Below are 15,122 nucleotides of genomic sequence, written 5' to 3' on the forward strand. Positions count from 1 at the left end.
TGATTCTGCAATGAAGGCACTTTTTTCATAGCAACATCACGCTGTAACCTGCATTTTATTGTACATGACGTGTAGGTGCTTTTACTTATCAGCCCTAACTTGTCACAACCAAGCTGTGCATTTATTGTGTGCAATAATGTGTTGGCCCATAAGCCTCCTTGAAGATCATTTGCTGTGTTCAATCAAAAAAAAAAAGTGCGATTATAGGCATCGGGCGACAGTGACTCCGGCGTCGACAGGAGCGCTTGCTTGCTGAGAAGAGCGCACGTTCGTCAGTATAAGCTCACCACAGCGTAAACTGCTTCATTATCTGTGACCAAAGACCGCTGATTATAAACATCGAATATTGCGTGCTCAATTCGGCATTCATGAGCATATATGTCTCCGCGGCCACTATTTGACAGCTATATATGTTCCCTTGATGGCGGCCTTCTCATGGCAAGCGTCACCTCAGGCAGGATACAAAGTTTTTTCGGTTATTCTGTGATCCATATGCTATCAATGTAGCTTGTATTTAGCACTCTTTTAACATTCCTGCCAAAAAACAGAAACTGGGCATTTTGTTCACGTTGCAAGGAAAATGGTGAAGTTTAATCCTGCGTCTTATAAAAGTGACCAAAAATGAAATTAAAAGATTTGCAGAGGAAAAGACATTGGACAGAATTCATGCGTCTCTCGAAGACTACCCTTAAACAGATGTCTGTTGCAACTGTAGCAGTTCGTTCCCTTCCAATAGGAAATATTAGCAAATATATGCTAACTTCATAAAACAGTGGCACACGGGGAAGACTCTACTGCACAACAAGATTTTATCTGAAGTATACACTGAACCCGTCCTACGGGCTCTAAATTGACAGTTGGCAGAACTTGGGGCGCGGTTGCAAATTACAAAAATGAAATAAACAGCTTACGAAGGGTTTCCCAATATGTCTGTTTATTTCACAGCGAGAAAGAACAGCGAGAAGACGAAATATTGGTCGTCAATGCTCAAATAGCCGAGAACACTTCAGGAAACGGTACGCGACCGGAGGAACATTAAGGAACATTAGGAAACTGAGAACATTAAGCGGTGGTCTTCAAGAGTGAATTTCACTCATCGCGTCAGAAGGACTGCACTCAGCACATATAATATGGTTTTCCACGTTTATGGCAAACAATCTAGAGCGTGGCACTCTTGGGAGCTCAATTGCATTAGCCCTAGCTAGCGTCGAACTGAACTGGCAGGCAATATAAACTATCGCCTCTTAGTCCCTGTGTTCCGTAGCTAGTGTAATTCCATATTTGCAGTGTAGGACGCAGTGCCGCTTTGAAGGAAGTGACTGTCTCATCCGGAGTTCATTCCGGGCTGCTCCTTTGCAGTAGAAACGCGCTTCGCCTCTTCAACCGCTCCTATGACATACTAGCTACATTCAAATATTTCTTACCGGCTGCTGTTAAACTTCATTTGTTTAATTCTTTATTTATGTCCTATGTAAACTACTGTTTTCTTGTTTGGGGTAACACTACATTCAAAAATTTAATCAAATTCTCATTCTACAAAAGAAAGCCGTTCGACTCATTGCAAGTGCAGAACCAAATACACACACCAGAAGCCATTTCACGGAGTTTAAAATACTTTCCATACATAATCTTTACTCTTTCACCTTAGCCAGAAGGTACAAGCAAGGTGTACATAACAATGAGGCCCTTATCACATCCATTCCAAATTTAAGTTTAAGGGAGGTTAGGTCTACATCCCGGTCACCAGAAATTTGGAGAGTTCCTTTTTTACGCACAACCTTTAGCCGTGAAATGTTGGAATTTTCACTTCCATCGTTACTCAACACTCACAATATAAATGTAGAAAATGTTAGTATGTCAACGTTGAAGACTTTTTTTTCATCATAAGAGAGATGGTACCTTTGTTAAGAATTTTATAATGATGACGACTTCTTTTTCCTTTTTTTTGTCCATACTGTATATATTGTGTTCATTACACACATTGAGCAATTTTTTAACATGCAAATGTAGCTTTCTTATTTTATTATCTTTGCTTCAGTTCATGAAATGTCCTTGCACATTTATTTTTTCTATAAAAGGTTGTTCTGCAGATTATGCACTGCTTGTGTAAACAATTGCGACCGCTGTGTGCTGTATTGTACGCCCTCAGTATGCCTTATACACAGGGGCTTAAACCTAGTCAAGTGAAGTGTTTTTCACTTTTGTTCGAGCCCCTGCTGCTTTGAAGGAGATAAACTGGATTAAAAAAAAACCTAAAACGTACACACCACAGCTGACCTCCGACACTATCATCGCGATAGCTTCATTCTGACTCTTGCCACTGCGCGGGAGGCCCGGCGTTGTCGTACGGACAGAACGTCTTGCGTCGAATACAGAGGTCGCGCTTATAGACATTCCTGCGACCGGTGGTATGTCGAAAGCGAACAGACACACGCGCACCTCATCCTCTGCTCCCGGGTGGAAACAAGGAAGCGGCAATTGCCGGCAAGCTGGCCATGAACCTGTGGCGTGGAACGTAGCAATGAGGATTGTCACACTGGCCGTCAGAATAAACAGAACAGCTGTCCCGCGTTCATTATATAGAAAGTCCGCCTTCTAATTTTCTTTAATGATGTCTTCGTCATAACTTTATATCTTTTTGTGCTTGCTTCAATTTCGTATCAGGATGCGCTTTTTTGTATTGAGCTCAGAGTGAGCGCTTATCGTGTCTTTTGATTTTATCCTATACGATGTTTTCTTCAACTACTTCCATGCTAACATCTGGCTTGGAGTTTGATTTCACATAACAAATACAGTGAGTCTATGGAAAACGTCCGTAGTGTAACGCCTAATAATTTCAACCACCTTTTTAGTGACTCGCGCAGTACATGGGCAATTTCCGCTCCTACTATGTGAACATGGTGACGCTTAAGCTGGAAATAGACTTCCCAGAAGCGTATATGCAACTCAGGAACCGAGGCAAAGAAGTACGAATATTCTTCATACGTTTTGTTACTGAGTGGTTAGTTCAAAGCAAATTTTATTCTGAATTCGCCTCGCTCCCTATATTAAAATGATGTGCCTAACACAGTCGCTCGAGGGCCGAGAACAGAAATACGGAATTACATTTTTGAAGTATAGGAAATAATACATAGCTGTGTTATGCAAGCTGGCAGTACTCCAAAGCGCTAACGTCAGTTATTTTAATGAGTGTCGACCTTTGCTGAGATGTAAAGAAGCATAAATATCGGTATGCGGGCACCAAGGAAAATATGTTCATGACACATTGTAGCGCTCTGACGCACCATGTCTCAGGTCAAGGGTGTGGGAAAGGTTCTCCTGTTTATACTCTTCATTATTTTACTGGTGTAAGTAAAACCTTTTTCCAATATTACGTGAAAAATTAGGCCTCCTGAATTTATGCAGATTACTGGCGCCATATGACACTTCCTGCGATATTCTGGTGTGTTAGAATAAGAGTAATATTTGCGTGGCCTTTAAAATCAAATTGTCTTAGAATTTTCACATGAGTGTGGCTGATTATGAACGCCACGGGGTCTGCACATGCAGAAACCTTTCTGAAACAGGAATACGCTTCCCCTGTTTTCTCTTCGCCTCCACGATGGTTGGCTGGCTGTGGTTACAGCAGCTAGTTTACAACATATACTGTTCGCTTTAGCTTGCCGATGGGACCCAAGCTATCGCTCTATTTATGTTTGTTCTACAGTTCACGTTTTCACTTTTCCTACATAATTTACGATAGTTGAAGAGGCTATTGCATTTGCTACAGAAGAGGTTTTTGCAAAAGCCTGTTATTCCGGTATTCTACCGGCACACTTAGTACCACGCTGTCGTGCTCTTGGCTGCAGATCTGAGGAGAATACAAGAAATTATTAGATTTCAAGGTGGTTGACAAACCTGGAATACCTCAGTTGACGTGTAGGTTGATACCTCGTGTCTGTGCCAGCCCTTGGTAACCCTGGTTGAAACATGCAATTTTCCGACCCCATAGTCACTATGGTTGTGTTTGTATCTCCCTACCATAACAATTTTTATTAACAATCAGTCCTAAGAAGCCAAAAAGTTACAGATCTTCCACTCTTTGCATATAAACCACTGTTTTAACTAAGCCATGAGATCGTGGCTTCCTGTGCTAGAAGTAGCATTTCCATCGTTGCGTTTCATCATCCCGTTAAAAATAGAAGCCTTGTGTGGCAGCTTGTTCATTCGGCCATATTTTGTAGCATTATCACCAACACATTCTACAAATCAATCTGTGCTGAGACATCTTACCTGCCAACTACTACTGCCAGACGCATTCCCGTGATTTTTCTTCCGCAACGCCGACAAAGCCTGATAATCTGGAGGACGGGACCTTAAAGGCTATCTCGTTACTAATAGTGTGTATATGATCCTCGGGCTTCATAGGTCGGCCTAATGAAATTACCAACATGCATTATAGACGGCAAAATAAAGTGCACTATATAAATTACAGTAGAGGTATGTGACTGTATACTAGCTGAAAGCTATAAATCACCTGTTACTGCACACCATAAGGGTGTTGAGCACAAAGTCTCTTCGACGCCGCTTTCAAGTGAAAATCTCACGGATTTATTATATTATTTTGACACGCTTGCGTTATATCCAAACAAAAAGCAGCATTTCATTTTACAAGATGAAAAGCTTAACAAGACTTATTGCGAGATGTATTGGGGACTTTATTCTCATTTGGTTGCCTCGACAAATCGAAGTACTCGTTCAGTGTTATTCAACTCGTGCTTCGCTAACAATAGGAGAAAATAACCTAGAGCTGTTCTTGGCCCGCATCTGCAGTGGCAAAAACCAGTTCGCTCTCTTTGCCGCGCCTATAGCGCGATCTGCACAATCGCAGGCCAGAAATGGGGAACTCGTCCTATAGTATAATCAACAACAACAATTATCAATGTTAGTCAAAAAAAAAAAGAGGTTTATTTTTCACAGTGCGATCCACTAGGGGCAAAGCACAGAGATAGCATGAGGTGATCTCTTGCAGGGAAGCAACGGCGAAAATATAAGAGCCTCGTGAGTCATTATTAATGCGAAAACATTACTTCGCTATGTTCACAGATTTCTGTCCGCAGAATGTGTCCGCAAAATGTGTCCGCAAAATCGTGTCCGCCAAATCGTGTCTGCAGCAGTAATTGTGAGTAATTTAGAAGCGGTAGTGTTAATGAGTGGTGTCAATTGATAGAGGGTGACGTAATTTTGCTGCAGAAAAATAATTAGGCCAATAATTTCATTTGGTAAATAACTGATTCACAGGAAAGGAAAGGCGCACAATCCGCCATACTTTTTTTGCGGACACCTGAGCCGTGCCGTAAGGGAGGGGAGAAAGGTGGGAGTGAAAGCGGAAAGAGAAAAAGGGGGTGCCGTAGTGAATATGACGTCAAGGATGTGACGTCACTCAATCGGAAGTAGAGCCGACAAAAATGGCATACGAAGGGATTGGCGCGCAATTTGAAAGTACCAGAGACTAAAATGGGTGAACAAGAGGTGAATAATGTGAGGTATAGGATGCGACGTCATGGAACCGGAAGTAGAGCTGAAAATTAGCAGAGGAAGGGATTGGCGCGTAATTTGAAAATACCTAAGATTTTAATGGGTAAACAAGCAGTTAATTAAGCAAATAGATGCAACCAGAAGCACCCAAAAGCTTCATCCGTGCTTTCGCATTACTCCAATGCAGATTCTACAGTGCGCTTTATTTTTTCAAACCACTAATCTATTTGTCTTTAAAAAATCACTATCCGACATCCCCACAGACTGTCGTTACGATAGCTCTTCTGCAGTCTTCAAAAGATGTCTCAGACCGATGATTGGCTGGCAATAGTACTCCAACTGTCCTGCGTCATGACGCGCGAAACCGTACAAAGCAATCAATTGGAACTGGTCATTTCAGAGTCTCGCCTGAACGCTGCCCTTTCTGTATTAACAATAGGACAGTAACATCAGCGGAAAGGCACCCAGAATTTACTAGGGCATTTTGAAAAAATATTTGTTATTAATTTATTTATTTAGAATACACCTCAAATGCCCCAGGAGTGAGGTATTACATTAGGGATGCCTAATTATTCGCGTTCGATTGTGCTTAGGAGTACATTATTAGTATGGTGGCTATATTAGTCGGAGTGCCGACCGCCATGGTACAAAGCGTACTTCCACTTGCTTTGGATTCCTGAAGATAAAACTTGCGCCGCTGTTCTGCGCTTTTCGGCGCATTGTCTGTTTCTTTCCGCATTCAATAGCGTGTTTTGCTGACCTAAATTTCGTTTATTAACATTTTTTTTTAATGCACAGTCACACGAAATAGCTTCGGAGACACACTTTTGTAGTCTGGCATACCACACAATACCTTTTTTGCCGGCTTCTTGTCATAGGTGATAGTTCGTAGGCAAGCGCCGTAGCGAAGCAGGCGCTGTGCGCTTTATGACGAGACATTGGAATGAAGACATCAAACAGACAAGTTGTTTCGCACCATTCTACAAATATCGTTAAACGGCAACCAGAAAGCGACCGACAGTTTGGCTTTTGGGTGTTTTCTACGCCTCGGGATCCCGAACGGTATAAAAAGGTGGGAGCTCGCTCTTCAGCGTGCCGAGGCTAGAGAAGAACTTCATTGCTTAAGAGCGCTAGTTTCACCACGTTTGTCGAATGGGACTACAAATGTGTCATAGAAGTACGGTGTTCTCAAACACTATATATAAGAACGTTGTTTGCCACCCTAGTCGCACCCACCACTAATGAAAGATACCTAGCCCTCTCTCCTTCTGATACTCCAGCTTACAAGTGAAGATAGATGCTGGCCAAACGATAGACAAAGGATTCAACAGGCTGCCCCCGAAATAAGGAAGGCTTCCAAAAAGGACAACCGTGACCTGCGTGAGACAATGCCGTTCGAGGCAGTATAGTTTAATGTACAAGTGAACGAGGTGCCGTGATCGGTCACATGTCCAGTTGATGGTGTTGATTTGCGGATCCCCACAGTTACTAGACACATGCCACAATTTAAGATTTCAGTGCTTATGCGTTTTTGACTTGCGGATAAAGTGAGACTGAGTATCAGCCTGGAAAAAGTGATGCTTCTGGAGCACTGCGCGTCGGTATTCCGGAGCCACCGTTCGTGCAAGAACTAATGCAAGATGTCAGAACGCGCGAAACAAATATCTGATGGTAATGAAGAACCCACCGGCACATGTGTTGTATGTGTGTGACTTTGTTATCTCAAAAACGTTATTGTATGCGTGTCATTTACTGCTCTTTCTGCATATCAGCTGGATATCGGGTTCGAAAACAAGCTTGCACGTTTAATCACTTCATTCGCTATCAAAGTTCATCACTGTTTTAATATATTTTACTTGGTCTATTGATGGCGCGCAATATTTTGAAGAAAAACTATCAAAAGTCAAGTAACGCAGTGGCGTCTGTATTTGTCACCGCATAATTAATGGGCGCAAAAAATGAAGAGAAAGTAACAAACTACTTTAAACTGTGCACTTCTTCCGCTGTAATATTTCCACGTCTCTTTTTAATTCCCATAATGCTGTTTGTTTACAACTAACTCATTTGCGCGTAAAAATAGTGCGGCGAGTGCTTTCAGTCGTGCATGGTGGGCTCGCGAGCCAGGCTTCGCCGATGGTGCCCCTATCACGTGATGAAAACAAAACCCCATCGGTCGCCGTACCTACCCAACTAGCCACCATGCTATTAGATTCATCAAATCCGACCTCTGGAATCGCGTGCTCCTCCGCTTTCATTGGCTATGTTCTTTCGTGCCGTCACTCAAGTCGGTGTGCCCTAAACGTTTTTAAATAATGAGTGTCAGATATTCCAATAAATTACAATCACACACTGCAGACCATCCTTTTGACAATTACTGCATGCTAACCACAGCAAAATGAAGAAAAACCTTTGGCGAAATGATATTTCTCAGAACGCTGCCACTAGCGCAGTAAGATTAAGCCGCAACTTAGTCCTCCCAGATATTGTGCAGAAACATCATCGAAAACAGTATTGTGGTATGCTTTATTCGTTATTTAAATACTCTTTGTTCTCTAGGCCTTGTTTAGAGCATGTCATTCAATAAAATTAAAAGCGTTGTCACTGAAGCTGCCTCACGAATGTGGACGTCTTTTCCAGCCCATCATATTCTCAGAAAGGCGGATTGAAGAAAAGGCCGTCAAGCAATAAAAGGTGAGTTTCTGTCAGCTTTGCCTATCCTTGCCTTCTGCGAATATGACACATAAAATGAAGAGCAAAACGCTTCTCTTTCCGTTTCCACTGGTTACAAATGCGAATTCGTGTCCGCTAGCAGAACGTTCTCGCAAATTCTAGGGAACAATTTTAGGGCGAGATGTCTAATGGACTTTTTTAACTGCAAATTATTAATCAAAATATCTGCCGATGCTATATCAGCAGGATTATGTTTTCACTGGGTAAGAATTTATAATTGTTAAACGATCATAATTGCTTATTTTCAGCGCATAAATATTACGAACGACAATGTAACGCGAATCTGAAATTTAACTATTTCTATCGATATCTGCATACAAAAATCTCAAAATTTTACAAAAAGTAGAGCGCATTCATTTTGCTTGTAAAGTTTCACCTACCTGGTGCAAGCATAGTAAATAAAAATGACGAATTCAACGCTGCTGAATCGAGTGTCGAGGGATATAGCTCGGTTGTATAAGACACAAAGCTGGATATAATATTAATGTTATTATATTTTTTATACTGCCGGCCAAAATTTGACCCCAGAAGTAGAGTCAATACAATACAAGGCATGACAACACAGAACAAAACAGAACGTCATAAACAGGGTGCAGGATCATGCAGAGTGGCTTTCAAGCGAAATAATTCTCGCAATAGAACAAAAACTAACAAAAAAAAAACGAAACTGCCTCAATGAATTTACAAACCGGTCGGCGATTCGCGGTATCGATCAACAGAAAGTGAAAAAAAAAATCACAGTATAAATAATTCGAATACCTACAATAAAGTAGATTGTAAATACTTCTGTACTTAGGATATTTTATTTTACAAAAACCTTTCCAACTTTTTGCTAAATTACTTAACGTTAATGTCTCTACGGGCATGGAATTTCATTCATTCATACTACGTCGGAAAAATGTCTATGTGGGATTTCTTTTACAAAAGATCGCCGTAAGGGACAATTTATAATTGTGTAATGTTTAGCGTGTATACGATTTACGTATTGAGGGAGCTGAAGTAGGATTTTTCATACGATACTAATTTGTTACACGCAGTAAAGATTATGAACGGTGCCTTGAGATCCCTGTATAAAATTATCGCAGATTTTACACTTATTTGCATAATTGTTAATTGGCCTAGACGAAAGAAAACACACAGTATCGGTCACACTTCTGGGCTAACGCCTGGCCTATATCGTAAAGGAAGGAAGGAAAGAGAGCCTGAAAGAAGAGAGAAAGAGCGGCGCCATAGAGAAGGGCTCCGAAAAAAGGGGTGACCAGTTACATCTAGCGCCCGTGTCCCCATATTGTGGCTGACTCCCCAAATCTGGCGCCGGCCTGTGCCACACCTATTTCAGTTGGCATCATCCTAGGCACTGCGTTTGTACAAATGTCCTCTAGTTTGAACGCGAGTGCTGAAGGTGTGAGGTCAGTGCAGTTAAGGATTGCTGATCGTCGAAATTATTCTGAATTTATCTGCTATTTATTTTTTTCGTTCCCTCCTTCCTCTTTTTTCCGTATGCTGGATGGTGCTGCCTTATGACGCAGACAAGCTCAAAGTGTGTCAGATACGGCAGCGTTCCTTTTGCGACACCCTAAGAATATCGAACAAGCTGGCATTCCAGCATAATCCATGTCACTCTATAGCGAGTGTTGCACTTTGCTTGTCTCATTATGACCCCGGTATTCCACACATACGTTTAATAGTATAGAAGTAATTAAAAGTGGAGCAACGCAGGAGAACTACACGTACATCACACTGCCACTCCGAATATGTGTGCGGTGGCCTTCTGAAAATTTTCACCAGGATACAACGGCATCAGCATCGGAAGACTTCAAAAAACTTGTTAATGGACAAAACTATAGCAAAACTGCAGCGTTTTAATGTCTGAATGGCCAATAAACCTCTACGTCTCACGGTCAAGACATTAAAAGTACCTCTCACAGGCTGTAGTAAAGGAATGCGAAAACACAAATGCCAGATAAGATTCTTCGCCAGATACGCTACGCCTTTTAATGTATTGCGTGACCGCGTTATTTGCTCCCTCTTTCCGGCCCTGATACACGCAAATTTGTGTTCACTTAATCACAAAACATTTATCTACTCCTCAGTTATTCTGCAAAATAATAAGCATACAGTCATAAGATGCCAGATTATGTGAAGGACAACCTGACTTACATATAGATCCCCTCTTTATCTAAAACGCACCAACGCGCCCTCGTGGCATATCCATCGTTCTGAAAGGCCAGCGCCTCCTTTATTTAACTTCAAGAAGTTAAATAAAGGAGTCGCTGGAAAGACGAAATGAGTTGGCATCGTCTGCCACTATGGCCGTATCACGAGGGCTCGTAACGTCGCTTGCATTCAGAATTGTTGAATGCTAACTCATGACAATTTGCGAGCTACCTACTGCAGAGGGATGCCAATCGTCTATCGCTCACAACGCTAACACCGGATTTCGAGAAAAAGAGCTATTTACGACTATCGTACTAATGTATTTGTTATCGCCATAGACGTGTGTGAGAACATCAGTCACCGCAGTCTGTGTGACAATTTTGGCACTAATGTGGAGAAAACAACGGCCTTAAGCAACATCACTGCTGCGAGGATTAGGAAAGCTATAGGGCAAGGCTGTCTATCTGCTTCGACAGACAATAGTCCATCTTAACTCACGAGGAGACTATGGCGCCTTCAACATGAGGAACAACACTTGTGGGCGTACGTTGGAGGTTGTACTAGTCTGTGTTCATCGAAATCAGTATTTGGTAGCGCAGAATAACACAGACATCAGAGAATATTTTGACAGCTCTTGCTAGCAGTTCTTTACAGACGTGGTAACCAAAAAGCCCTGTAGTCTTTTCAGTTAGTCCCAGCGCGCTTTCTCGCATGATTTACATGGCTCATATATCACAAGGATCTGAAACAGTAAAGGTTTGAAGTATTGAGTTTCGTTCGTTTCCGTGAATCTAGTCATGTTATAATTGTTATTGTTTTCTATTCGTAGTGATGGTAATAATCACTTCTCCGTGGTCTCTCCTGTGCTTTTTTGGCGGTGATTGTAAGGCGAAAGCCTTTAATGCCTCAACGTGGTCGACAGAAGGTTGTCAGCAGAGGTGAAACGCTTTCGATAGCGAGAGTTAAAAATTGATTGATGAACCTTGTCTCAACGAGGAACCAAACCTCCATCCCTTGGATCCCGAGTCCAGTGCTTTACCAACAGCGCCACGCCCCGGATCGTGAAACTGTCTTCATAATTTTCCGCATGATAGCGGAATTCCGCGAGTGATAGATACTGCGCTCTTCCTTTCCTGTAATCGATTTATAGAACGCCGGTGAACTTTGATGAATTCAATGAAATGTTTGTTTTGTTCGACAAGGGGCGCGCGACGCACCGTCACGACAGGTGCATCGCCGTTACCAGGCGATTCATGCGTAGACGAAGCTGACCCCGCCGGGCGTCTGATACAGGCGCCCGTGCGGCGACTTTGATTTGCCGCTTCCTCGAGTTGCGCCGCACCCCACAGCAAACAGAAGCAGACCCAGATATCTAGGAGGCGTTATTACAGCAAGCATAAGAGACGTTTCAAATTGATTTGCAGGATAGGAAAAGCGCAGTATTTGAGACAATTATTCGTGGACACATGTTTCACACCGTAAAAAAAAGTGTATAATTTATAGGAAGGGAAAGGCACAGTAGCTGTCTCGCTTGTTTTCTGCGGACACCTCAACCGCGCCGTAAGGGAAGGGGGCGAAGGTGGGAGTAAAACTGGAAAGAGAGGAAGAGGAGCCATAGTGGAGGTCTACGGAGTAATTTCGACCACCTGGAAATTACTTGAGGGGGATAGAGGCTACGATCCACCGCGCTATAATGGCTTTCGCTTCATCGCACTTTAGTGGTCCAAAGTGCCCTGTAGTATTTTTATTTTGGTAGAATGTTTTCCTGTGCGCTTTACGAACTGCAAATGACTACGCTTTCCTATCGACTGGCAATTGATTATTTTTGCGTCTATATTTCAGGCAAATGGGACCAAGCCATCCACTTTACCCTCATCTTAGCTGTTATAGAGCGGTAAGATGCGAGTTTACTTGGGTCTTTCGTAATGTTTGACAGAGCAGTGACACAGCTGAACTACAGTGGCAGCATTAATCCTCCAAAGCCTCTGTCACTGAGAGCATCCAGGAAAGCCTGTTCATGGCCATTTCTACCACCCGATGAGCAGGATGTGCAGTACTGAAGTTTATAAATTGTTGAGAAAATAACGAAATTGCAGCTTCTTTAAATGACAATACTGAAAATTTTGGCAGCTTTGACATCTCGAAGCAGCACAATGTCTGTGAGAGATGCTGCGTTGAACGACATTGAATCACAGCTATTTGCTGTTCATCCCATTCTCAAGCCGAATACCAAGCTGAGACCCGGCTTCTACCTTGACAGTGATTGTCATACAGGACGCTTCTCAGTATTTCCTTGTTGTATTAGTTGCGCACCATACCACCATAAGTAAGAGCCAGACCCCTGGCTCATAGCCGTCAGCTACGGATTCCAAAATCACGGGTGTGCGCAAAAAGCTACAGCTCCCGGCTCACCGATGGATGGTATACACAAATGCATTCTTGCGCAGCTTAATGTAAGCGTGCCTGAAAACATAGGCTGGTCATAATTATTGTAGTTTCCACTAAATTGAAGCCCCTCGTAACAATTTCTTCGCTTCTGGTTATAAACCGCAAGATTTAGCGGTTTTAGCCAGAAAAGAAACGTACAAGTTCATTGAATATAAATATTTAGGCGGTGGGGTGTTTCGGTTTTCACTAATATTCTAAAAAAGGCAGATGCATTTTCTTGAAACCATACTCATACTTTCATTGCCTTTGAATCGGCATTGTAGTACGAAATACTGGAACTAAATTCAGTGTATTTGAAAATTTCGACGTGGGTTTTTAAGCTACACCTACCAAGATAACTCGAATACTTTATATCTAACAATGAAGATAATTATTCTATTCATCTTTTTTATATGTATTCTACATTTCCGTGAGCACGTTTAAATTGATGGTGCTCAAGGAATGTGAAATTTTTCAAGTCCGCATGCAGCTGTTCGAAAGAACATCATAGATGACACCCTGAACTAATCCAAAATAGAAAGAAGCTTATTCGTCTCTAATTTAATTTTAACCTCTCATTTCTGCAAATCATGTGCATAATGTCCATCTTCGCCCCTATTAGCTGCGTAGAGAGTAGCGGTGTACTTTTCAGGCAGTTTGGGTACAAGAAGCAAATGAAAGAAAAAAAAAACATATATTGCTTCTTCTCACCATATATCTCAAGTTATTCACAGTTCTTAGCCAAGTGTTTCATTTTTGACGCGAAGATTTACCTGCTTTACGTCGAGTCCCATGTTGCTATGGCTCATAACAGTTTCCATCCTGCAAAATCTAACTTGATAATTTTCTTTGACGGACCAGTGTAATCCGATCCGGAACTCGGAGGAGTGCCCATCCCATTGTCGCTGTTACCCAGAAAGCCATCGCCGTTGGAGTGGGAAATGCCTCGATCCCACCCAACCTTTACCTCCTGGCTTCAATCCCAGACCCAGGCGCCATAGACTACCACCGACTGGTGTGAGAGGTTTGGCCTAAGGACGAGGAATAACTGATATTTCGATAAAGTTACTTGCGTCTGTTTGGAGGACAAAAAGTGGCAATAATAAATTTGGCAGCTTTAGGATCATTAAAGTCTTCTGAAAGCCATCTTCATTTGTGTTCGTTTTGTGGCATACACACAAACTTCAATATTATTCACCTTTACGAAACAAGAATATACATGAAACGAATATTAATCGCCTTCTCTAGCGTCCCCAAAAGCGTCAGTAATAGCTCAACACCACTTTAGAAAGCATAACCGTTGTTTTTAAAGGAAAAAAAAGTTACCTCGCAAATCACCAAATTCGCTGAAGTAGCTATACTTTGCTATCGCACTAATACCCTGCTGCAGCTGCCGTCTTGCCTGTTTTTGTTGCCTCAGTCGTCGCATGTGAAGAAAATCATAACCAGAAAAGCCCAACAGCCCCTATTCATTCTTCATGCTAATCCGAGAAACTGGGCCTTCGAAAAGCATGTTTACCACAACTAATATTAATGCGAAGTGAGGTGAGATTCTCTCATACCCTCATCGCTGCAGCAAGCATATTCTACTTAGCTGCGACTCTTATGTACGGCTCACGTGTCACTAGACTGCTTTTCTGCTAAAGAAAGCGCTAAAGAAAGGACCGTTACGGTGTTCTTTCACACCGCTCGCTCTAAAAGGTGAACAGTCAAAATGTCTTGAAAGACACATCGGCTTTTTTTGAAGAAGGTGTAGTCTTACCACAAGAAAAAATAAACAATAGCACCATGCTTCGCCATGCTGTCTCCGTGCCCCACTGCACGAATGCATTCCTTGTATTCAATGTTGTTATCTCATCCTTATACTAGTAGCTGTGAAGAAATTTGCCTCTAAAGAAAGTTTTTGCTAACTTTTTTTTCATTCTCTTGTAAGCAGAAACGTTAAAGCATCGATGATGAATCATGAGACGAATGTGCAACCTCCTCGACTGCAGTAGGAGGCTCTGCGTAAGCGTTTATTTTAAGGTGGACTAAAGAGCGTTCTTCATAATTACGGTTAATTTTTAACTTCGACTGAAACTAAGCCTTTGGCAATAAAAAACATGCCAGTAATCTTTGCTTTCGTGAGACTCGACCTCAGCACTCTGCGTTGGCCCATGAACATCCGCTAAGTTGTAAAATCCTCAAAAATAGTATTTACTGTCGCTGTCTGATAGAAGGCGGATACTATTTAGACAGTACCACTACATATTTGCGGCGCAGTAAAAATTTGTCACCGAAACAACAAGCGC

General features: G+C 42.1%; 1 protein-coding gene across 1 annotated transcript; it reads left to right on the top strand.

The window, feature by feature from the left end:
- Nucleotides 1–3,212: 3,212 nt before the first annotated feature.
- Nucleotides 3,213–13,866, top strand: LOC146181046 (uncharacterized). Its single transcript, XM_084577844.1, has 4 exons — nt 3,213–3,347; nt 8,155–8,208; nt 12,247–12,298; nt 13,693–13,866. The coding sequence occupies exons 1-4, from the start codon at nt 3,286–3,288 to the stop codon at nt 13,864–13,866; spliced, it is 342 nt and encodes a 113-aa protein (XP_084433970.1). The 5' UTR covers nt 3,213–3,285.
- Nucleotides 13,867–15,122: the final 1,256 nt, after the last annotated feature.

This window comes from Amblyomma maculatum, chromosome 8 (assembly GCF_055883805.1).
Source record: "Amblyomma maculatum isolate TAMU_Amacu chromosome 8, ASM5588380v1, whole genome shotgun sequence".
Taxonomy (NCBI): Eukaryota; Metazoa; Arthropoda; class Arachnida; order Ixodida; family Ixodidae; genus Amblyomma; species Amblyomma maculatum.

Bases quoted from the DNA above. Each gene is read 5' to 3' on its own strand.
- LOC146181046 (XM_084577844.1), top strand. From the start codon at position 3,286: ATGTCTCAGGTCAAGGGTGTGGGAAAGGTTCTCCTGTTTATACTCTTC. The intron at 3,348-8,154 runs GTAAGTAAAACC...CGTCTTTTCCAG, and splicing joins CTCTTCATTATTTTACTGGT to CCCATCATATTCTCAGAAAG. The intron at 8,209-12,246 runs GTGAGTTTCTGT...TCTATATTTCAG, and splicing joins AGGCCGTCAAGCAATAAAAG to GCAAATGGGACCAAGCCATC.